The sequence below is a fragment of the Terrapene carolina genome, unplaced genomic scaffold (assembly GCF_002925995.2).
Source record: "Terrapene carolina triunguis isolate 2854851 unplaced genomic scaffold, T_m_triunguis-2.0 Scaffold58, whole genome shotgun sequence".
Classification (NCBI taxonomy): domain Eukaryota; kingdom Metazoa; phylum Chordata; order Testudines; family Emydidae; genus Terrapene; species Terrapene triunguis.
Genome location: NW_020664409.1, coordinates 112,836,923 through 112,861,084, shown reverse-complemented (window position 1 = coordinate 112,861,084; position 24,162 = coordinate 112,836,923). Strand labels below are relative to the sequence as shown.

The 24,162-nt window shown below is 52.1% G+C and overlaps 1 protein-coding gene across 2 annotated transcripts in view; it reads left to right on the top strand.

The window, feature by feature from the left end:
* Positions 1–24,162, top strand: part of MROH1 (maestro heat like repeat family member 1) — a 94,642-nt gene that overhangs the window by 48,249 nt on the left and 22,231 nt on the right. For both annotated transcript variants that reach the window (XM_026647187.2, XM_026647180.2), the window contains 4 exons: positions 5,135–5,287; positions 8,855–9,009; positions 9,975–10,140; positions 10,997–11,193. In XM_026647187.2, coding sequence (XP_026502972.1) covers positions 5,135–5,287; positions 8,855–9,009; positions 9,975–10,140; positions 10,997–11,193 — 671 coding nt within the window. The remainder of the gene's footprint in view (positions 1–5,134; positions 5,288–8,854; positions 9,010–9,974; positions 10,141–10,996; positions 11,194–24,162) is intronic.

The following is a 24,162-nucleotide window of genomic DNA, read 5'->3' as shown; positions in this document are numbered from 1 at the left end:
AAAAAAAAAAAAAAAAAGTAAAAGAAGCACCTCTGTAAAATCAGGATGGAAGGTAACTTTACAGGGTAATAAGATTTAAAACACAGAGGATTCCCCTCTGGGCTCAACTTTTAAAGTTACAAAACAGGAATAAACCTCCCTCTTGGCATAGGGAAAATTCACAAGCTAAAACAAAAGATAATCTAACACATTTCCTTCCTATTACTTACAATTTCTGTAATTTTAGATGTATCATTTCAGTAGGAGCTGGATTACCTGCTTGTTCCCTCTTTTTATCTCAGGAGGGAACACACAAAAGAGCACAAATAAAACCTTTCTCCCCACCCCCAGATTTGAAAGTATCTTCTTTCCCCATTGGTCCTTCTGGTCAGGTGCCAACTAGGTTAATTGAACTGATTAACCCCTTACAGGTAAGTGATTCTGTACCTCTGGCCAAAAGGGATTTTATATTACTGCATACATAAAGGTTGTTACCCTTCCCTTTATATTTGACAAGTGCCTTGTATAATGGTACTAACACCTCCTTAGCTCTGCTGGAAATACCTCGCCTGGTGCATCCCAAGACCGCATTAGCTTTTTTCATGGCCAGATCACATTGGCAGCTCATAGTCATCCTGTGATCAACTAATACTCCGAGGTCCTTCTCCTTTACTTCCAACTGATGCGTCCCCAGCTTATAACAAAAATTCTTGTTGTTAACCCCTAAATGCATGACCTTGCACTTTTCACTATTAAATTTCATCCTATTACTATTACTCCAGTTTACAAGGTCATCCAGATCTTCCTATATGATATCCCAGTCGTTCTCTGTATTGGCAATACCTCCTAGCTTTGTGTCATCTGCAAACTTTATTAGCACATTCCCACTTTTTGTGCCAAGGTCAGTAATAAAAAGATTAAATAAGATTGGTCCCAAAACCGATCCCTGAGGAACTCCACTAGTGACCTCCTTCCAGCCTGACAGTTCACCTTTCAGTACGACCTGTTGTAGTCTCCCCTTTAACCAGTTCCTTATCCACCTTTCAATTTTCATATTGATCCCCATCTTTTCCAATTTAGCTAATAATTCCCCATGTGGAACCATATCAAATGCCTTACTGAAATCAAGGTAAATTAGATCCACTGCGTTTCCTTTGTCTAAAAAATCTGTTACCTTCTCAAAGAAGGAGATTGGGTTGGTTTGGCACGATTTACCTTTTATAAAACCATGTTGTATTTTGTCCCAATTACCATTGACCTCAATGTCTTTAACTACTTTCTCATTCAAATTTTTTCCCAAGACCTTGCATATTACAGATGTGAAACTAACAGGCCTGTAGTTACCCAGATCACTTTTTTTCCTTTCTTAAAAATAGGAACTCTGTTAGCAATTCTCCAGTCATACGGTACAACCCCTGAGTTTACAGATTCATTAAAAATTCTTGCTAATGGGCTTGCAATTTCATGTACCAGTTCCTTTAATAATCTTGGATGAAGATTATCTAGGCCCCCCAATTTAGTCCCATTAAACTGTTCGAGTTTGGCTTCTACCTCGGATATGGTAATAGCTACCTCCATATCCTCATTCCCATTTGTCATCCTACCATTATCCCTAAGCTCCTCATTAAAGACAGAGGCAAAGTATTTGTTTAGATATTGGGCCATGCCTAGATTATCCTTAACCTCCACTCCAGCCTCAGTGTTTAGCGGTCCCACTTCTTCTTTCTTTGTTTTCTTCTTATTTATATGGCTATAGAACCTTTTACTATTGGTTTTAATTCCCTTTGCAAGGTCCATCTCTACATGGCTTTTGGCCTTTCTCACTTTATCCCTACATGTTCTGACCTCAATAAGGTAGCTTTCCTTGCTAATCCCTCCCATCTTCCACTCCTTGTAGGCTTTCTGCTTTTTCTAAATCACCTCTCTGTGATGGTTTGCTCATCCAGTTTGGTCTACAACTCCTGCCTATGAATTTTTTCCCCTTTCTTTGGGATGCAGGCTTCTGATAGTTTCTGCAACTTTGACTTGAAGTAAATCCAGGCCGCCTCCGCCTTTAGATCCACAAGTTCTTCAGTCCAATCCACTTCCCTAACTAATTTCCTTAATTCTTTAAAGTTAGCCCTTTTGAAATCAACCCCCCCCCTTTTGTTGGTTCAGCAACTACTTGATGAAGGAATCCATCAGCTATCACATCCAGGAAAATCTGAGCCCTATTATTACTAGCACTTGTCCTCCAGTCTATATCTGGGAAGTTAAAGTCTCCTATGATCACACAAATTCCCATTAGTGTTTACTTCATTAAAGAGGTCTCCATCCATATCCAAATCAGATCGCGGCGGTCCGTAGCACACCCCAAGCACTATCCCAGGGGAGGCTCTTGTAGCTTTCTTCCCCAATGTGATTTTTGCCCAGACAGACTCTGTCTTATCCATTCCATCCCTTCTTATTTCTTTAGTCTACCTCATCATTGATATACAATGCTACTCCACCACCTTTGCCTTTATTTCTGTCTTTCCTAAACAGCACATACCCTTCAATACCTGTACTCCAGTCATGACTACTATTCCACCATGTTTCTGTTATCCCTATAATATCCGGTTTCACTTCCTGCACCAGTAACTCTAGTTCCTCCATTTTGTTACCTAGGCTCCTCGCATCGGTGTACAAACATCTTAATTTTTGCTGTTTGGCTTCTCTCACATTCTTTACCCGATTAGGCACAGACATTCTACTGCCAGTATCCCATATTAGACTGGTATCTACACTACCCTTCCTCCTTATGTCTATTCTCCTACCCATGGTTGTATCCTTTCTTACTTCATTTTCTTCCTTCTCAATGTTAAAATCCAGCGTGGAGATTACCTGGACATCTCCTCCAAATTCCTAGTTTAAAGCTCTCTTAATCAGTTGTGCCAGCCTCCATCCTAGAAGTCTATTTCCCTCCCTACTCAGGTGAAGTCCATCCCAAGAGAACAGTCCTCTGTCCATGAATGCCTCCCAGTGGCCATACATCCCAAAGCCCTCCTTGTAGCACCACTGCCTGAGCCATCTGTTGATCCGTCCTAATCTTGTCACACCTTTGTTGCCCTTCTCTAGGAACAGGCAGAATCCCACTGAAGATCACCTGAGCCTCGATTTCCTTAAGCGACTTCCCCAGCCTGGCATAGTCTCCCTTGATACGATACAGCTAGATTCTCGCTGGAACGTATCATTTGTTCCCACGTGAAGGACAATCAGTGGATTCTTTCCCGCTCCCATTAGGATCCTCTTCAGCCTCAGGTCCACATCCCGTATCTTAGCACCCGGCACACAGCACACCCTTCTGTTCTCCGGATCAGGCCTGTCTGCTCTTGTCAGTAAGGAGTCCCCGGTCACGTAGACCTGCCTTTTCCCGGTGATGGTGCAATTCTCCGGTCTATCCCCTGTTCCCTCTGGCTGCAAGTCCTCTCGATTCCTATTCTCCCTTGCAATCCTCCGCAACCCATCCCGTATCCTCCTGGGGCTCATATTTGGTGTTATCTCCATTGACTCTTCCCCTCTTCCTATAGGACTCGCTGCTCTTCTCTTCTTCCTTGCCCTCTCACCTTCAGCGACCACCTGCTGTGCCCCTTCTTCATTTTCCAACTCCGCAAACCTGTTCCTGAGCTCTTTCTCCTTCACTAGCCCGTCTTTTCCTCTGCCTGGTTCTCTCAGTCACATGCTTCCACCGTCCTCACCCAGCAGTCTCCCCTCAGAGTTCTTTGGTCCTGCTTCCATCTGCAAGTCTGAGCTTTTCCCTTCAGCCTCCTCCATGTCTTTGCTCCATCATCCGCTCAAACCCCCTTCTAAACTCAACCAGAGTTTCCACCTGCATCTCCAGTCCTCGGATCTTTTCTTCCATCAGCTCTAGCAGGCGGCACTTCATGCAGACGAAACTCTTTTTTCAGATACCCCCTCCAGGATCATGTACATACCGCAGCTTCCACATCCAGTCATCTTCATTGCATCTTCCACAGCTTGGGTCACTACCACTGCTGCCTCTGTATCTGTCATAGCCTTCCCACCTAAATCCTGTAAGTCCGGGAAACACAAACCAAACCTCAACAGCAAACCAAACCCCCAGCGAGCACCGCAACACCACACGCGCTCTTCACTAGCCTGTCTGTTCCTCTGCCTGCCTCTTGGTCTTCCACCCCCCCAAACTCCCCTGTTGACAGCTCTGTTTGCTGGCTCCTGTGCCGCTGCAGCTGCAAGGCCCTTCTGCTTGGACATTTACCCCACACTGACGCCGCTGGGGCCACATCTCCCCCAGTGGCACGGCTTCCACACCCGCCCCCCAGATCCGAACGTACGTTCCGGTTCTGGTGCCGCATTTGAGTGTGGAGTGGACAGTTCTAAATGCCCAGTCTTGCCTCCGTTTCCCTTTGTAAAGTGACCAGTTCTAATGGCATGAAAGCTCTGGGCACTGAAGTCCTTGGCTTAGTCACTGAGCAGCCAACTCCAGAGTGGAGGTAGTGTCCATGCTGCCCAGTGCAGTCCCTCCTCCTTGCCAGGCGCAAGCAGCTCGTGAGGGTCAGCCCGACGCTGCTCTGAGACCGCACCGCTGGCTGGCTGTCTCTGAGCTCGTCTAAGCTAGAATGTCAGCTCCTTGGCTGAGGAACGACGCTCTACGGTGTGAGATCGAGAAAAGGAGGAGAAGAGCGGGTGGCACTCGCCCCACAGATCACACTGTGGTTGGGCCAGTCTTGATTTTTAAAGCACACTGAGAACCCGGGGTAGAGGCCTGGAGCTGTGAGCCTGTTGTCTCAGCCGGACAGCCGTAATCCATGGCACACCCAGGTGTTCCTGTGGGTCTTTTCCCTTGGTCAGCAGGGAACCAGGGCTGCCGTCTTTCAGCTGAGGAGGTATCAAACCAGGGTCTTGAGCCTTTTTATGGTGTGTGAGCGACTGTATTCTGGCCAAATTCCAACTCCTTACGTTCTGCCTCCTTGTACAGTCGCCAGGCGTAAGGTTCTTTCTGCCAGCTGTGAGTTGTGCAGCACTGCTGTTAGTGTTGCTGGGTCTCTCCCCAGATGTGGCTGCATTTCAGTGACTTTTGTTTTAAGTGCATTGGGGTAAAGGTGCTAGAATCCCCAGCATGTTAAATCTAACCTCTTCCTCCCTTCTCCTTTGCTAGGTGATTGGGAAGCGCCTCCCACCGGACCAGCTGATGAGCCTTCTGCTCATGATGTTTGAAGGGCTGGCAGATCCCGATCAGAACTGCTCTCGAGCCGCTGCTGTCATGATCAACGCCATCCTGAAGGAGCGTGGAGGGGTGTTACTGGAAAAGGTAAAGCCCTAGGGTCTCCCCCAGCCTGTGCTTTGGACTCCAGGGCGAAAGGAACCTTCTTTAGAGAGCTGGCTCTCGAGGGATTCTGCTGCGCTGTGCTCTCCCCTGCTGCTGGATCTGAGCAGGGCATTGGTCTCCTCTCCCCCCCCCCCCAGTTCGAGCAGCCCCCTCTGGGGAAGGGCTTGGTGTCTGGGTGCTCCTGCCGGACGAAGGGTGCAGTCAGGTTCTGGAATATGCTTGGCAGGGCAGGAACTCGGCATGTTTGTGCAGCGGGTAGTGGGACAATGGGGCACACGTTCAGGGGCGGGTTCTGAGCTCCTGGGTGACGCGCCATGGTCCTGCCCTGAAGGCTGTAAATATGGTGGCAGCAGGACAAGGCCGCAAAAAACTCTGGACAGAGGAACGTCTGTGCCTCAGCCCCATCAGTGCTGCTCTTCAGTCACAGGGCGTCACTTAGCGTCCTAGTCTCCCTCCCCCACCCACCCACCCACCCCTTTGGCTGGCCTCGGGCTGATGCTCCCCAGCCTTCTGGCCGAGCGACGCTGGAGCAGGAGCTGCAGGGCTGGAACTGGAGTCGCCTGCTGGTGGGTGTAGGGAAGCTGCCACCTGCCAGGCCTGCTCCATGGGTTTATCGGCCATTCTGGCTTTACCAGGGCTGGGGCTCCTTGTGAGATCCTTGGGCGCCTTTCCGGGCAGGAGGGCTGGAAGCTCAGGGGCGTGGGAGATTCTGGACGTGAAGCTTTTTTCATCTGATTCTTCTACCTTTTGGGCCAAGCCTTTTTTTTCCCCCTTTTTCCCCCTCTTGGAAAAAGCAGTTCTCCCTCTCCACTTCTTGGGCTTTCCTCTGCCTCTAGAGCGGCTGCAAAAGTCCTGTTCTCTACCTGTTAGCCTCTATCCTGCTTGAGGCTGCTCCAGTTTGCGTGGTTCACCTCTTGGTCAGATCTGTCCAGCCCAGCTTCTGAAATCCAAACTGGTGCTAAGCCTCTGAGTCCAGGGCCAAAACCGGAGCACAGCTGGGGACAGAGTGCTCTGCACTTCCTGTCTGGAGTGTGCTGCCAGGCCCGCTCTGTGCGTGACCATCCTGTTGGACTGCGCTGTGCGGTTCGCTCCCGCCATTCGGCCTGCGGGCGCCTTTCCAGGAGCTTGGTGTTTGACTGGGTCGATGTGGTTAGTGTATGTCGCTGGCAGGCTGTTGGTGGGCACTGGGCTTTACGCAGTGGGCCGAGCTTTCATCCTGTCCCTCTGGGAGCTGCTCAAGGCCTGGGGGTGCTTGGGATGGCTGGGAAGTCGTGTTCCTGGGCTTCAGATGCAGCCCCCTCATCCTTCTGGCCAGAGAATTGCTGCTGGACGCGGTGAAGTAAACCAGGGCTGGGGGGCTCGTGCAGAGAGCACTGCAAGGACTGCTGGCTAATGTTGGTCTCTGCTGCCTCTCCCCCTTCCTCAGGACCCCAGAAGGCGAAGGGTCCTGCCCCAGATCACTGCCGGCCCCCAGCATGGCAGGACGTGAGATGTACCATAGACCATGTTAGCTGGCTAAGCTACAGCCTCCATTGCTGACAGCCTGCCTGGAGGGCAGGGACTGCCCTGCTGGGCTCTTGCCCTGGGTCTGAGCAGTGAACCAGGCAGTGTGCTGGGAACCCGTCCCAGCTCCTCTCTGCTCGTCGTCTGTCCTGAACCCTAGAATCTCAGGGCTGGAAGGGACCTCGGAGGTTCTAGTCCAACCCCCTGCTCAAAGCAGGACCAACCCCAACTAAATCATCCCAGCCAGGGCTTTGTCAAGCCTGACCTTAAAAACCTCTAAGGATGGAGATTCCACCACCGCCCTAGGTAACCCATTCCAGTGCTTCACCACCCTCCTAGTGAAAAAGTTTTTTCTAATATCCAATCTAAACTTCCCCCACTGCAACTTGAGACCATTGCTCCTTGTTCTGTCATCAGGTACCACTGAGAACAGTCTAGATCCATCCTCTTTGGAACCCCCTTTCAGGTAGTTGAAAGCAGCTATCAAATCCCCCCCCCCTTACTCTTCTCTTCTGAAGACTAAACAATCCCAGTTCCCTCAGCCTCACCTCATAAATCACGTGCTCCAGGCCCCTAATCATTTTTGTTGCCCTCCACTGGACTCTTCCCAATTTTTCCACGTCCTTCTTGTAGTGTGGGGCCCAAAACTGGACACAGTACTCCAGATGAGGCCTCACCAGTGTCGAATAGAGGGGAATGATGACGTCCCTCAATCTGCTGGCAATGCCCCTACTTATACAGCCCCAAATGCCGTTGGCCTTCTTGGCAACAAGGGCACACTGTCGACTTGTATCCAGCTTCTCGTCCACTGTAACCCCTAGGTCCTTTTCTGCAGAACTGCTTCCTAGCCACTCGGTCCCTAGTCTGTAGCAGTGAATGGGATTCTTCCGTCCTAAGTGCAGGACTCTGCACTTGTCCTTGTTGAACCTCATCAGATTTCTTTTGGCCCAAGCCTCTAATTTGTCTAGGTCCCTCTGTATCCTATCCCTACCCTCCAGTGTATCTACCACTCCTCCCCGTTTAGTGTCCTCTGCAAACTTGCTGAGGGTGAAAGCCACGCCATCCTCCAGATCATTAATGAAGATATTGAACAAAACCGGCCCCAGGACCGACCCTTGGGGCACTTGCTTGAAACCGGCTGCCAACTAGACATGGAGCCGTTGATCACTACCCGTTGAGCCCAACGATCTAGCCAGCTTTCTATCCACCTTACAGTCCATTCATCCAGCCCATACTTCTTTAACTTGCCGGCAAGAATACTGTGGGAGACCGTATCAAAAGCTTTGCTAAAGTCAAGGAATAACACATCCACCGCTTTCCCCTCATCCACAGAGCAGTTATCTCCTCATAGAAGGCAATTAGGTTAGTCAGGCATGACTTGCCCTTGGTGAATCCATGCTGATTGTTCCTGGTCACTTTCCTCTCCTCTAAGTGCTTCAGAATTGATTCCTTGAGGACCTGCTCCATGATTTTTCCAGGGACTGAGGTGAGGCTGACTGGCCTGTAGTTCCCCGGATCCTCCTCCTTCCCTTTTTTAAAGATGGGCACTACATTAGCCTTTTTCCCGTCATCCGGGACCTCCCCCGATCGCCATGAGTTTTCAAAGATAATGGCCAATGGCTCTGCAGTCACATCCGCCAACTCCTTTAGCACCCTCGGATACAGCACATCCGGCGCCATGGATTTGTGCTCGTCCAGTTTTTCTAAATAGTCCCGAACCACTTCTTTCTCCACAGAGGGCTGGTCACCTCCTCCCCACACTGTGCTGCCCAGTGCAGCAGTCTGGGAGCTGACCTTATTCGTGAAGACGGGGGCAGAAAAAGCATTGAGTACATTAGCTTTTTCCACATCCTCGGTCACTAGGTTGCCTCCCTCATTCAGGAAGGGGCCCACACTTTCCTTGACTTTCTTCTTGTTGCTAACGTACCTGAAGAAACCCTTCTTGTTACTCTTAACATCCCTTGCTAGCTGCAGCTCCCAGTGCGATTTCACTCCTGCATGCCTGAGCAATAGTTTTATACTCCTCTTCTGCCTCTCGTCCTCCAGGTGCCCGTGCTCATGGCTCTGGTTCACAGCAAGCTGCAAGAGGTGGATGAGGAGCACTTAAGGAAGGCCGCTCAGCAGACGGTTTACATCCTGGCCTCCCAGCATAAGACGGCGGTGGTGTCCAGCCTGCTGGGCAGCTCCCTGCCCTTTGACAGGTACCCGGCTCGCGCCATTGCATTGCTCTCCCTCTCGGAGGAGGTGGGCTTTGGAGCAGCTTTCACTTAAGCTGCAGCTAATCTTCTGGCTCTTGCCCCTGGTAATCGGACCCTGCTGGAATGGCCTTCCTGTGCTCGGGGATCAGCACGTCCACTTGTCGGGGAGTTGCCTTTAGAAAGGGCCTGGAATTGCTTTAGCGCGGCAGCCTGCATTAGCGAGTCTGTTCTGGTATAGGCCACCCACCCTGAGTCATCCAGCCCTGGCCCTGGGGTTTCCCTCGCACCTCGATTGTCCCCCTGCCCCTCCCTGTACGTGGCCCCCATTGTGACCCTGCTGGGGCCGGGGTGCTAGAGGCATAGGGATTCAGGTGATGGGGAAAGCAATGGCCCCACCAGCTGATCGTGGGCTGAGGAAGGGGGAAAACCCCCTAATGCACCTTGCCAACCTTAGGGTGCCGTGCAGAGGGAGCGTTTCATCCCAACTGCAGCCGGGGCCACCAGCCTTTCCCTTTGGAGGGGCTGCGCAGCGGGAGCCACTGGGCTGCCCAGAGGCTTCCCCGATGTCGATCCTGGACATCCCTCTTTACTTCTCTCGTGGCTCTGTCCTACCCCCGCTGTCACACCGAGCAATTCCCTTCCTCCGTGGAGATCTTCACAGGCTCCTCTCTGCCTCCCCTCTGTCCAGCTCTGCTAGGGGACTCCTCCGGCGGGATCTGGATGTCCCAGCGAGGCTGCGAGCCCGGCTACGGAGCCAGGCAGAAAGCCCCCGGGTTGCAGTTAGCACCTTAGCTCTAGTTCTGCACTGCAGGCCAGGAGAGGAGACCCACGTCTGTCCTCGAGCGGGGAGCTGAGCAGCATCGGGCCGGGGCACTCGCAGGCTTGCTGCTGCTCAGAGCTAGGAGCCCGTAGCAAACTAACAGGGCAGCTCGTGCGCAAAAATAACCCTCCTGTTTGTGCAAACCTAGTCACACCTGTGCCATGTGGAAGGCGCTGGCCACGGAGCCAACCCTCACGTCGCAGATCTTGGAGCTGCTCCTGGACAAGGTGAATCGGGATGTGCCGTACAAAGAGAACAAATCCTTCCTGTTGGGGAGCACCTCTGAGCGCATTGCCACTCCCCTCCCTCTTGCTGTAAGTATCCTGTTGCTCCCCCACCTTGCCATCCCTCCCCCGGCCCAAAGGGGCCGTGCTTTCCTTTAGCCGGGCTCCTAGCCCCCAGGGAAGATGGCATTCCAGACACCCCCCCCCCCCCTCCCCCCGGCCTGCTTTGTTCATTTCCTCGGCTCAGGTGTTTGGGCCAGGCCTGGACTCTGGAAATAACGCATCACTGTGTAATGCCTATTAGAGCTAATCCACGGGCTCATAAAAAACCTCTCAGGTGTTCATCCTCTAGGGAGACCACTTCGCGTTTTATCCCGTCAAAAACCTAATCCCGGCTTGGCAGCTTTCTAAGGAGTAAAGCAGCTGTGAAAATCTCCTCCTCCGAACCAAGTGCAGATGGTACAGAATCCGTCATGCTGAAAGCAAACACTCCTTCCCTCCCCCTCCCCTCTCTTCTACAGCCCTGTGTATTCTGGGCCATGTAATTGCAGCTCTTTAAATCAGCCGGAGCAGGGCTATGCAAGCTGTGTGCGTGACGTGCACGCGCTCTTCCTGCCTGAAAACTCCAGCTAGGAGATCTCTCCTCGCCAGGTGCTGATCTCAGACCCTGTTTCCCGGTTTAGAAACATGCAAGTTTCAAATCAAACGGTTTTGTTCGAATAGTGGCTTTTCTGCTTTGTTGCTGGCTACGGCAAAGCCAGGCCTGGGCCGCTGAACAATGGGCTGGTTGCTGGGGTCTTGTTAGTCTCTGAATTGGAGGAGGGGATTTGTAGCGCTCCTTGCCTTAGTCGCTAACCTACCGAGTATTGTTAACAGGTCTTAGTGGGGAGTAGACGATTTCTCGCTTCCGCCCCGGCCCTTCCTAATCCTCTTTCTCTCTTCTCAGGCCACATGTGCTCTGCATGAGATCATGTCTGCTCCGGAGTCTGGGGCAGCGGTGCTGGGGCTCTACCCGCACTTGTTTGTGGCTCTCCTGTTGCGAGTCAGCTGCACTGTGGGTGTCCAGCTACCAAAGAACCTGCAGTCCAAGGAGAGGAAGAGCGCCAGCCGGAGCCAAGGGCCCAGAAACCTGGACCCCTGCAGGTAAAGAGCAGAGGGTGACTCGGTGACAGGCTCCGAGGCAGCTGTTTTACCTGCCATGTGGAACTGATTTGTGGTGTTCACAAACATCACACGTGCTGCCTGTGTGTAATGGGATGGCTGGCAAATCACACGCAGCCCAGAGCCGATTCAGGATGAAGGCCTGAGTCCCAGGCTGTGCATAGAGCTCAGGTTTCCACAGAACAGGATAAATCTCCAGCCACATTTGTGCTTGTGAAGTTGTTCCCCACACGCTGAGGTAGCCGTGCTCTGTACTACTGCTGCTTCCGGGGCATGGCCTCCCCTGACCTAGCCCTGCAGCTCTTCCCCATGTCCTCCGTGCAGCCACCCCCTCTGCCGAACTGCCCGTGCACACACGCTCCTCTTAGAAAGGGGGACTGGGGACTAACTGGGGTACAAACTGCTCCGTCTCCTTCATACCAACCGATGGCACGTTTTAATCACTGGGTGATCACTGGAATGGGGAGTCGCATTCCCCATTTCCCCTCAGGGTGTGCTGCGAACGTGCTGCTGCAGAGAGGGCAGTGCAGTCCCCCTAGCGAGACTGGCTGCCAGCCTGCAGAGAGGGGGTCAGGCTGGGAAAGTGACCAAGTCACTTGACTAACGCTGTGGCAGAGCTCTGACCTGTCCCTTCTAGGTACCGCCCATTGCCTCCAGCACCCAGACGCTGGGCCGGGGCACTCGGTGACAGTGCTGGCAGACCGTGCTCCTGACTCTGTCTGGCCTTAGCCTGCCGATGACCATCCCTTCCTGCGTTACCGGGGAACGCCTGCTTTTGGCAGTAGTCGTGGCTCTGGTGCATGGACGATATTCCAAGCTGTGTCTTCAGCCTTTCTAGTCTCCTCAAGTCACCAGGCTGCTCTCCGGCGGGGCCTCGGGCCAACAGGAAAGATGGCCTTGTGGGAGGACCTGACCTGGCTTCTTGTGCTGCTCTCCTGACTGCTCCGTCTCATTCCCCACTCGTTCAGTGGGGCTAGGGGTGTGTGTGTGTGTGAGTGTGTGGGGGGGGGGGGGGGAGGGGGGGGGTTGAGCACGACTGGGGTGCGCCACGGAAAAGCTATAAAGCTGCTTGTCCCTGAAGTGAGGTAGTGGCTGTCTCTCCGCGCATACCCTGAACCGCTGTGGCATGTTCCTGCGTGACGAGTATTGCATTGTAATGGCTGTCTTGCAAACTCCCCTTTCTAGGCCCAGTTTCCAAAGCCTGGTTGGTCATTGGGTGACCTACCACCCTGTCAGCAGTGCGACGAGTGCCTCGTCCAGTGACAGCAGCAATGGTCAGGTACACACAAGCGTTGCCTCTTGTCTTACTGGGCATCCCCTAAACCTTTTTCTTCCCTTGCCCTCAACCACATGATCCACTTACTCTTAAAACATCTTCTCTCTCGCCAAGATTTATATCCAGCGGTAATACTTAGATCCCTGCCTAATCTGTAACTCCACAGTTCCAAATGGAAAGGACTTAGTTGTATTTGCAGAATAAGTTAGACGTTCGCTGCACAGAATAGGCTTCCTGCAGGTAACCCAGCCCCAGGCTGTAGGTTCGGATGGAGTACACGCTTGTGTGCTGCTCTGGATAAAAGTCTTTGGAGCCATTCGAGTTACCGGCCTTCAAGCAGCTAACAGCTTGTGCATGCACAGGTCTGGTCTGCACACCCTTCGCCCATGGACCGGGCAGCTGGAGACTGAATCTTTCTTCGGGCTTATGTTGCTCATGGGTGGAAAAATTATACCACCGTTGCAAACGGAAGAGACTTCTTTAAGGAGCTTTATCCCTCACCACTTAGTAAAGGGCGGGGATCACTAGTGCAGTTTGTGGGTGACTCTAGTTTCTCCTCACACCACCGGCTCCAGATGCTTTGACAGCAGGCGTTTCAAGATCTTCATCCGCACTCTCCAGCCGCCCCAGAGGTGAGACTGGCCTGTCCAGACCTGTTCTCGCTAGTAGCATTAAGCCATGTCTTCAGGCAGTCTTGTGCCTAAACAAGTGGTAAGAGGATGTTGAGTTGCTCCTGCTCGTGATATCTGTGTACTCCAACCTTGGTTCTTGGTCATCCCGTGTACATTTACAGGATCGTTCCTGTGTGACTGAGCGTCAGGCCCTTCATGCTCCAGTTCATCTGGATCCCTCCGTTCATTCTGGTCACGGTTTGTGGCCCCTCTGAGTGAGTTAATTGTGTGGCTAGTTCCCTTCAAGCTTGACTCAGATTCCTCCACCACCACCAGAGCTCCCCAGTTCTCGCTCGGGTTCCACACCTTCGTCTCTGCTTCCATGTTGCACAGTGACACTTGGTTTCATTGTCCGTAAAGCCCAAAGGGGGCTACGGCTTTCTGATTGGTTACCGGCAATGCTGTAGCTATAGTATTGGAGATGCTGCCCTTGTGGCCACTGATGGGTAGGTTGCTTGCAAGTGTCTTCTGTTTGCTGTGTTTGTAAATGAAATATTCTGGCAGTTTGGGAACCTGGGGGAAAGCCTAATGCATTTGTGTTCCTCAGGGCTCATACGCACATGGCAGCTATTTTGGAATAAGGCAGGACGTGAATTCAAAGCGAATTGCTATTCCAGCAATTGACAGTGTGGACAAGCCCTTAACTTGGATTTCAGTGGGCAGCGTTCCTCCTCTAACAGGAGCAGTCCTGAGTTCTTTGTCAAACGTCTCGGTCAATAACCAATGTAGATCCAACGCATCGATTCCTCCTCCAGGGCGGCCGAGTGCTTGACGGCTGGGAGCGAACACGTCCGAGGGGGGGCATCCTCTGGTAGGGTGATCCGTCAGGCCAGAGCCAGTCCGGCTGCAGTGTGAGGTGGCTCTTGCTGACTGGCAGGCCAGTTTCTGGGAGTTCAGGGCACATGACACTAAGGCTGCTCCTGAGCGGATCAAACTTGAGCCATTTTGTGGACTGATGGTGTTGCCTGGAAAATGCCGCGTGGTTTGGGTCCTCCGTGCTCTGCCGCCTCTGGTACCAATGCAGACTGCCAGTCCCGGCCTGGGCACTCCTCCTCATCCACCAGCTTCCTGCAGGGATTGTGACTGCCAGCAGGAAGCCCAGCATGCCCTGGGGGCTAGTCCGTCTCTCTCTCTCTTCCCCCCCCCCCCCCAAAGAACTGGACCGTGGGCAGTGGGATGTGGTTGCTGAGCACAGCGGCGCTGGCCACAGTCAAACCTGCTGGCTGATGCAGTGGCCTCAAACTCCCGGAGTAAGTTCCTGCTGGTATCACTGCTGCCGTGCTGGCTCTACCTCCTGGCTGTGTCTGAGCGTCTGTGTGTGAGCCCAGCCCTGTGCCCTGCTGCCCGTGATCCTGGGGCGGCTGCATGCGGCTCTGCAAGCTGAGGGATGGTGTAACTACGCCCGGCACCACATGCCTCACTGCAAAGCCTCGTCCGTCCTGGCGTTCCCGTTGGCGACTGGCCAGCTCCAGTCAGGAAGGGCTGCTGGCTTGTGTCTAGGGTTCGAGGGACAAAGCCATCTTTCTGAGCTCACCTCTGCGGGGTCACAGTCAGCACGAAGGGCCGGCCGTGTTCAAAAGGAGTTCAGGTAACTTCGGATTCTGCCCCTGCTCCGGGTCTGGGCTCTTAAACCTCCCTTTCCCGTTGAGAGCTTTCCTCTCCCTTGTCGCTGTGTGAAAGCCCTGACGAGCACCACATGCTTGCAAACCCCCTCTCCCCTGAGCAGGGGGGGTTCTGTAAACTCTCCTCTTCGGCACTGGGAGCCGATGTGACTGGCGGTTCCCCAGGCAGACACTGGACAATGCCCATGTTAGACGGCACTGACCCAGGGTTGCTGTGCCCAGCGCCCCCTCACCTACTGGCGTGAAGGAAACAAAACTCCTGCTCTTCTTTGTATCTGAAGCAGCACTTGTTTCATTGCATGGGGAAAGGCAATAAGCAGTTCCATATTGGTACCAATAGATGGTGCTGGTTTGACTAGCATGCTGGAGGCTGCAGGTTTAGGTCTCTGCCAGCGTTTCTTGGGTGAATTCCAGTCTCCCTGCCCAGATCTCAGCCCTCCCGCTAGTCCGCCGTGCCCACAAACTGTCTGAATTCAGTCCCTTAAAACAACCTTGAGGCTTTGACTGATGCACCCAGTGGCAGCAAAGCAATGCAGTGTCCTGCTGCTGCACCCTGACCGCTCCTGGGGAGATCACTGCTGTGGGGCACCCGCCTTCCAAAACCGCATGGGGAACGCTCCAGTGAACCAGGAGAACCAGGCTGTAAACGTGCCCCTTCTTCCCAAATTCCACGCCTCCGCTTTAACAGGGGTTGCCTTGACTCCATGACCTGTTGCAGTCACTGGAGGTGGTCACAGGCCCAGGACGGCTACAGCAGAACCTGCAAAAAAAAAAGTCTGACTGGGAAAAACCCTCCTTTGCATCGATGCTATGTGCATGTGAGGCACATGCTGCACTTAATGTCTGGCGCTTCCTGCCCCACTTCCATCAGTCAAGGGGAAGCCTGAGTCCCCTTGGCCGGGGGTGGGGGTGGCTCTGTGGCCTGTTACTCAGGGAAATCAGACTTGCACGGGGGAGGCTGCGTGGACCCAGAACTGGGACTTGTAGCCACTTTAGGTGCTTCAAGCTCCATTCATCAGTTTGTGCTGAGACGGCTGCAAGGAAAAGCTGGGCTCCGTCTGCGGGGGGAGGGGGCCAGAGGCTGAGTTAGTGGCTGCCTATGACAGACTTAAAAGTGACGCAAACTCGATCTGACAAAGCCTGATAGGCCCTGTGTTCAGCTTGGAAAGCTGCCACTAATTCCGCTGGTAGCTTTTCCAGCCCCCAGTTGTAATGAATGGAAACAGGTTGTTACGCTGGCTAGCAAAGCTGCTCTCGGAGTAGTATTTTATTTAGACCACATGTTAAAACAAAATTTAAAAAAAAAAAAAATCTGCTCAGTGGCTCAAGCTAAAATTGAGCTTGCTCCACACGGCTGCTGTTTCCTGCTCCTGGCTGCATCCTCCACTCTCCAGCCCAGCTCGGGGAGGGGTCTGCTCGCGGGAGCCTCGACAGCCACCCGATTCGTGAACTCGGACAGAAATTCTCACCATTCCATAAGTCACTTGCACTCTTTGTGGCTTTGGCCGTGTGCACCCAGAACTGTCTGTTCTCTCAACTGGCTCTTCCTCCTCCTTAATGACTTCTGGAAAAGATGCACAGTGAGAGAGCTCAGCCAGACCCCAGACCACCAGAACATGAGGAACACTTAAAGGAACTTGGAGCAATTGGTTGCCTCCCAGGGAGGGAGATGCAGGAGCCAGAAACTACAGATCTTCCTGCAAAGAACTGAGTCTGAGCAGTTGGGCAAGAATCCAAATACAGTGGGGCTGCTGCTGTCCTGTCTGTGAGTGCCACTGGCCACAGATTGGATCAAGTGTTAAAATGCTTCCTCCCAAGCGCCTCCTTTTAGCAGTACAGGCACTGGCCCCTCTGATCTCTTGTCAGGCAGAGCAAAGGCCAGACCGCTCCAGGATTGCTCTTGGCGATTGTGGGGCAGGTTGCAAGAAGACCCAGTTCTGTTGAGTGGGAACGGATTGATTATTCTTCCCTGCAACATGCTGGCTGCAAAAGGGATCGGGAGTCCCTGAAGTATCCTAGGACTCTTCAGAGCTGGAGATGGAAGAGACCAGTTGGGTCACTGTTGCATTACAGCTCCCAGAGGTGGGGCTCTCTCTGGTTCAGGTAGTTTAGGAGTGGACTGGGAGGCACGCATAGCTTCCCTTGGGGGGGCGACTCCAGGGTCTAACAGAACTTACGAGCGCTGCTCCAACTCCGTTAGCAAACGTTCCCCACGTGCGCCTAGCAGAAGGGCTGGGGCAGAGTGGAGACTGCAGGCGAACGGCGGGATTGGAAATGATTCCGATACAGGATCAATTTAGCTCAATAGCAGGCATGTGACTAAAGCTCCCTGAAGACTCTTGAGTGCTTCCTTTCCGCTCAAGCGAGAAGGTGGCTTTATCTGGCGATCCGGCGGTTTGGCTACCAACCGAAAGAAACGCGACCTAGGCAAGGCCAAGTGCTCTCCTGTCTCTCCGGGCCCTGCTGAACTTTGCGGGCGTTACTCCAGAGCAGCAGCGTGGCTGCAGGGCGGGAAGCTCTGTGAAGTCTAGGTGGATCAAATGGCTACGTTTGGGGGGTGGGGGAAGGTCTCTTACCAACCACATCCAGACTTGCCTGGCCCATTGATGATGACAGCACAACCTCCCAGTCCCTGGGCTTGGGTTCTGCTCTTACTGCGTTGGGTGCAAACAGGTGAACTTTGGCTCTACGGCTGAAGTCATTGCTGATTAATGGGGGGGAAATCGCTTTTGTCCCAGGTACAGGGAAAAATGCAGAGATGTGAGATTCCAGGCGGCTCCCAGGAGCTGGTTGCAATATCCATAATTTCCTGTACACGTTTTGAATTCTAAGTCTTGCTGCTATTTCAGTGCCAAAGAGCTGGTCCAGGTGAATACGATCGCTTGGCAGGAAAAGGCCCTGGAAGAGATGGGAAGGCAGGAAGTGGCTATAGGACACTGTGGAAAAAGCAAACCTAGTGAATGACTGACTTTAACCAGCTGCTCACTGGCTTGGTGTCTTGCTTCAGTTTAACCATCCCTGTTACAAGGATAGGGGGATTCTTGAGCTGAGACCCTTCTGTGCACACGTACCTGCCATCTGCTTTCTGTAGGGCCAGCGAGCACCTTCATAGCAAAGGCTTGTCCGTGTGGGCTGGGGCTGCATGCTTAACTGTTCATCCGAGGGGTCGTGCCCCCATGGCTTATGGCCTGGTCACAGTCTACAGTTTCCAGGACAGCCACAGAACAGGGTCTCCTTCGCCTAGTTCAGCGGGCAGGTCCTTGCCTGGGCTCCACCATGGAACCCGTTCCCTTGAGTAGCCACTGTCGGGGACTGAGTTATTTGGAGACTGATGCAGAAAAACACTAAATTGAACGTACCAGGATCTCTCATTAACAGCATTCTGATCAGGGTATGGCTGTTAGGTATATCTCCATATATTATATTATAACTATCTCATAGAGCTGGAAGAGACCTTGAAAGGTCATCGAGTCCAGCCCCCTGCCTTCACTAGCAGGACCAATTTTTTGCCCCAGATCCCTAAATGGCCCCCTCAGGGATTGAACTCACAACCCTGGGTTTAGCAGGCCAATGCTCAAACCACTGAGCAGCTATCCCTCCTCCCCATGAGTCTGGCCACAGTACAGCTGCTTGGCTTCCCAGCTAGTCCCCTCGAACCACAGTCCTCCCCATACCTCTTGTGATGCAGCCAGGAACACTTACTGGCCCTCCAGGGTTACGCTACGGTGTGGCTAGCTCTACAGCTGAAGGTCCCCCAGCCAGGAAGAGCGCCATTCCTAGACACTCCTGTCTGACCAGCCGTCTGTCCTCCCCCCCCGGGCACCATGAGGAGCAAAAACCCTCTCCCAGTTCAGGCCGTGCCTCTGAGGCACTGGTCAAATCTCACCGGTCCCAAAGTCAGACTTGCCGGCTGTCACAGGCTTCCTCCCTGTGGGGCCTTTGACAACCAAAAACTGAGTGGGGAAAGCCACTCCCTTGTTAACTGGATACACAGCCCCGCTGGGCTGGGCTGGCAGCTTACGGAGAAGTGGATCTGGACTAACTTTTCCTAGTGTGGGATGGGAAACACTTTGTGTTTCTAAACAAAGAGGTCCGCGCAGTCCCTACAATGCAGCATTACATCTGTGTGCAAAATAGCTTGTGTAACCCGCTGCTGGAACCCTTGTATGGAATGGCCAAAAAGTTCTGCCTGGCTTTGGGTGGTGGGACCGGACCTTCCGTTACTAGGTTGGCTGGGCTCTTGCTTATTTATTTTTTGTGCTAATTTCCTTGTGCACCAAGAAAATCACTACTTTAAAAAAACAAAAAAAACCCTCCCCCTGGGTTCTACTTGGCCCAGGCTGCTGCTTACGTTGAATGCAACTGAGAAAGTTCAGAGGCTTCTGTAGATCCGAGTTCCTGCTCAGCAGAAAGGTTCCAGGTCCCCCGACATCGGGGTGTGAGAGAGGGGGGCTCTTGGGGTTCTAGCAGTATTCAGGATGCGCTAGTGGCTACACTGGGCAGACATTGACCCTTCCAAAGGCAATTCAGCATTTGGCATATGACTGGTGTAGCTAAGACGGGGTACTGCAGACCAGCTCTGACGAACACTGACGTGAAACACTTGGGATTCAGGACTGAGTGGAATATACAGAACATGTAAATGTGGTGACTGTGTTCAAACCACCTGAGGTGACTTCTTTTCTCCTTATTCAACAGCTGCCCCTCGGAGCTGGGTGACTGGATAAATTGCCCCAGTCAAAGGGCTTTGGGTAGCTGGTGAATGCGCTGCCTGAGATGCTGAACTGGAGACCTGTTCTGTGTATGTGAAGCTGGTATCCCAAGTAACCTAGGATGCTACCTCACCTGCTCTCACATTCTTCCACTTGCAGCTAAAACCATTTTCAGCCATCGTGAAAGAGACGACATGGGAATTACTTGCATATATTGTGTCGTGGAAAGAATCACCCACGCAGTGATTTTAGTTTAAAGACTCAAGCCTGAGGCCAGTTTATTGACATACAAACCAGTGCGCACTGGGGTGTAGTCCGAAGACCAACACCCCGAGCCCCACACGCAGGCAGGCTTTTATTCCATTAAACCACAAGCAAGGTACAAACAATACGTCATGAGTTAAGAAATTGGGGACGAATCACAGGCTAGTCACAGGGTGAACACGAGCTCGGGGGCAAATCACAAGCTGGGTATGGGGTGAGCACGAGCTGATCACGAGCTAAGGGGCTGGGGTTGGGGTCAGTCCTCCCTCCTCCCCTTGCCTACTTTCTCAATTTCCGAGAGGTGGGTGCTCGGTGGCTTCCGCAGGGGTGGTGCTCAGCCCTAGCTTGGGTACATTTCTTAAGACTTGGTACATGTCATTTTCCGGGGGATTTTGGCCAGGGCTAAGGGGGGGGCTTTCCAGGAGACGCTTAAAGGGAAACTATTATTGGTGGTTTTGCAGATAGCTGGAATTAGAAAATATAGCAAACAATAGCAGCAGCTAGGGTGATTAACTTTTTGTAAAACAATTTCTTAATATTGAGCAACTTACATTATATTTCTAAAGCAGCTTCTTTAGCCTCCAACAGACTTTGTAATTTTCTTCCCTCCTCTGTCACTATTTTTAACTGGGATTTGGCCAAGAATTGATTTGAGCAGTATTGTCCAGGCTTTTAGGCCTTCTCTACTTTGCACAAAGGTCACCATCATGACAGCCTTCTGTTGGAGGTGTTTTGGGGCCTGTAGGCCCAGAACTTTGGCTATCGGAAAGGAGGCCCCCCTGTTCTGTTCCTCCACAATTGTAACGTGCATTTTCTGGAGGCTTCAGCTGCAAGGAGGCTGAAGCTGGTGATGGATCTGAGCAGTGTCTGTATCTGGATGCATTCTTGCTGCCAAGTTAAAGAAGTATGGGCTGGATGAATGACTGTAAGGTGGATAGAAAGCTGGCTAGATCGTCGGGCTCAACGGGTAGTGATCAATGGCTCCATGTCTAGTTGGCAGCCGGTTTCAAGCGGAGTGCCCCAAGGGTCGGTCCTGGGGCCGGTTTTGTTTAATATTTTTATTAATGATCTGGAGGATGGCGTGGAATGCACTCTCAGCAACTTTGCAGATGACACTAAACTGGGAGAAGTGGTAGATACACTAGAGGGTAGGGATCGGATACAGAGGGACCTAGACAAATTAGAGGATAGGGCCAAAAAAAACCTGATGAGGTTCAACAAGGACAAGTGCAGAGTCCTGCACTTAGGACGGAAGAATCCCATGCACTGCTACAGACTAGGGACCGAATGGCTAGGTAGCAGTTCTGCAGAAAAGGACCTAGGGGTTACAGTGGACGAGAAGCTGGATATGAGTCAACAGTGTGCTCTTGTTGCCAAGAAGGCTAACGGCATTTTGGGCTGTATAAGTAGGGGCATTGCCAGCAGATCGAGGAACGTGATCATTCCCCTCTATTCTGCACTGGTGAGGCCACATCTGGAGTACTGTGTCCAGTTTTGGGCCCCACACTACAAGAAGGATGTGGAAAAATTGGAAAGAGTCCAGCGGAGGGCAACAAAAATGATTAGGGGTCTGGAGCACATGACTTATGAGGAGAGGCTGAGGGAACTGGGATTGGTTAGTCTCCAGAAGAGAAGAATGAGGGGGGATTTGATAGCTGCTTTCAACTACCTGAAGGGGGGTTCCAAAGAGGATGAAGCTCGGCTGTTCTCAGTGGTGACAGATGACAGAACAAGGAGCAATGGTCTCAAGTTGCAGTGGGGGAGGTCTAGGTTGGATATTAGGAAACACTATTTCACTAGGAGGGTGGTGAAGCACTGGAATGCGTTACCTAGGGAGGTGGTGGAGTCTCCTTCCTTGGAGGTTTTTAAGGCCCGGCTTGACAAAGCTCTGGCTGGGATGATTTAGTTGGGAATTGGTCCTGCTTTGAGCAGGGGGTTGGACTAGATGACCTCCTGAGGTCCCTTCCAACCCTGATATTCTATGATTCCATGTAGTACAGCGACTAAGATGGGAACCGCTTGGGTCACCCTAGAATTCGAGGGATCTCATGTCCCGAGCTTGGTGTGATCATTCGCTGCTGGAAGCGTGGTGGTGTCCTGTGCAGTACTGTTGTCCGAAGTTAGTGGCGGTCTCCTGCCCAGCACCTGCGCATGCCAAACAAAGGGTCCCTTCACCCTACATAGAGACGAATGCCTGATAGATCCATGACCCCAAATACAGGAGATGGATTTAGAGTGAGTTTAAGGTCAGAAGGGACCATTAGATCATTGTCTGAGCTCAGGCCACCATCCAGCCACAGAAATCATTGCGGCCCCAGGAGATTGGACTGTTCCGTGCCCCAGGTGGAGAATGAGGCCCTGGGGTGCCCCGGTGCTCGAGGCTCCTGCAGTCGTAGGGAAACGATTAAATGAGCCTCTCCTAGGAGACTCTCACCATTGAAAGATGCTAAAAAATTGGAGCGGGTTCAGAGAAGAGCCACCAAAACAATGAAAGGATTGGAAGCCCTGCCTTAGTGCTGGAGCTCCATCCATGCACCCTGCCCAAGAGAAGGGTCAGGGTGGACTTGATCACTGTGTAAGTACCGACCTGAGGAACAACTATTGACAATGGGCTCTTCGATCTAGCAGAGGGGTCTGCCAGGATCCAATGGCTGGAAGCCGAAGCTAGACCAGTTTGGACTGGGAATGAGGGTAATGATTCCAATGGTTAATTTAACATGGGGTGTGGTGGATTCGCCGTCACTGACCATTTGTAAATCCAGGCTGGTTGTTTTTCTGAAAGCTGCTGTAGGAATGATTTGGGGGTGTCTCTGGCCCGTGCTAGACAGGAGGTCAGACTGGATGCTCATAGTGGTCCCCTTGGTTTTGGAGTCTGTGAATGAATGAGGTTATTGCTGACAGTTGTAAGGCTCTAAAGAGCATTTTACCCCCAGAATTCAGTCCCTAAAGTTGATGCAAACTAGTTCTGTAGGAAAAACCTTCGTGATGGGGAAAAAGTAGAGAACAGCAGCATGTGATGGGCTGGATTAGACATGGAGGCCAGGATTGCCAAACGAGGTAGGCTTGTGCCAGTAGCCAGTTAAAACATGCTGCTTGGGGAATTCCGGCCTATGGCAGATGTCCGGGACTGGTTTGGTTCTTGTTCCTAGCTGCTGCGGTCTGTACAGATTACTTGGAGCCCGCTGCGGCTCATCCATGCCTCCCTGTGTTTGTGGAGGACACGGCTAGTCCATCAGGGCTCCTGCAAGAAGTGGGAAGCTGCAGGCAACAAGCAGCATGGTCTGTCCTGCACCCGTGGAGCGGAAACCCTCTCGGGGTGGGGAAGGGCTACTCAGCGCAGAGCAGCTGCCCCCATTGTTCTTTAGCTAGTCTCCTTAATGCTTCCTTACTCCCCCTTCCTGGGAGCCCGTGTGGCAGCTGCCCCAGGTGGGTGATCAAGAGTTTGCCCATAAAAGGGGATGTCTCAAAGTGGCTAACCCAGCAGCTGCCATTGGTTTAGTGCCTTCTGCGTGCAGAGGTTTTTCCCTTTATCCAGCTCATGTTGTTAACACACCCTCTGTGCGTCTGCTCCAGGAGGGAGGGAGAGAGCTAGATAAAAGGACACAAATAAATACAAGGCAAAACTGCTGAAGAAATATTTCTTTCTTTAGCAGTCATGTGTATCCATTTAATTTCCATGTGTACAATGGTTCATTCTATATTTTCCATCATTAGTCTGGATTCTGGACAACGCTGGAGAAAAGATTATATGCTGTCACTAAGGAGAGCCAGGATCTTTTGGGTTTTTTTGCGGTTACACAACTTTTGCTGCAGAACATGGCGAGTGCATTTACAGCAGCAGAAGGAACTTTCCGCGCTCAGGAATTCTGCGCACACGCAGGTATTTCTGCACCTAGAAAGGGCTGCATCCAGTCCCTCCAAAACTGCGGAGCCTCCTTCACCGCAGCTTCGTCGTAGGGCTACTGGCAAAGTTAATCGCATGAGCACAACGGTCTTGGGTTAAAAGTCCCTGACTCTGAGCTGTTCTTTCGAAGGGATTTTGTTTTCTTTACATGTGTGGTAAACACATTCCTCTTTCTTGTATGGAAGCCTAAGATTTAGCCATTACTAATATTTGTTTTGTTCTGACAGGATAACGTATGTTTCCCATATGTTGCTCTCTGCTTGCAGCAAAATAATCCCTACCAATAAAATATGAATGCAAAAAAACCCCAACCCCCTTCTTATAGTAGCTCTGGACTTCTTCACTTTTCAGTCTGGTGTCTTGGAGCACTTCAATGGCAAATGTCCTGGTGGAAATGGAAGTAGCCGTGAGTTATGGGTTTGTCTCACTCCAGCTAAAGCCCTCGCATAACTCATTCAGTCCTCAGGTACCCTCGCGCCTCTGCGGAACCCCATGCGCCACT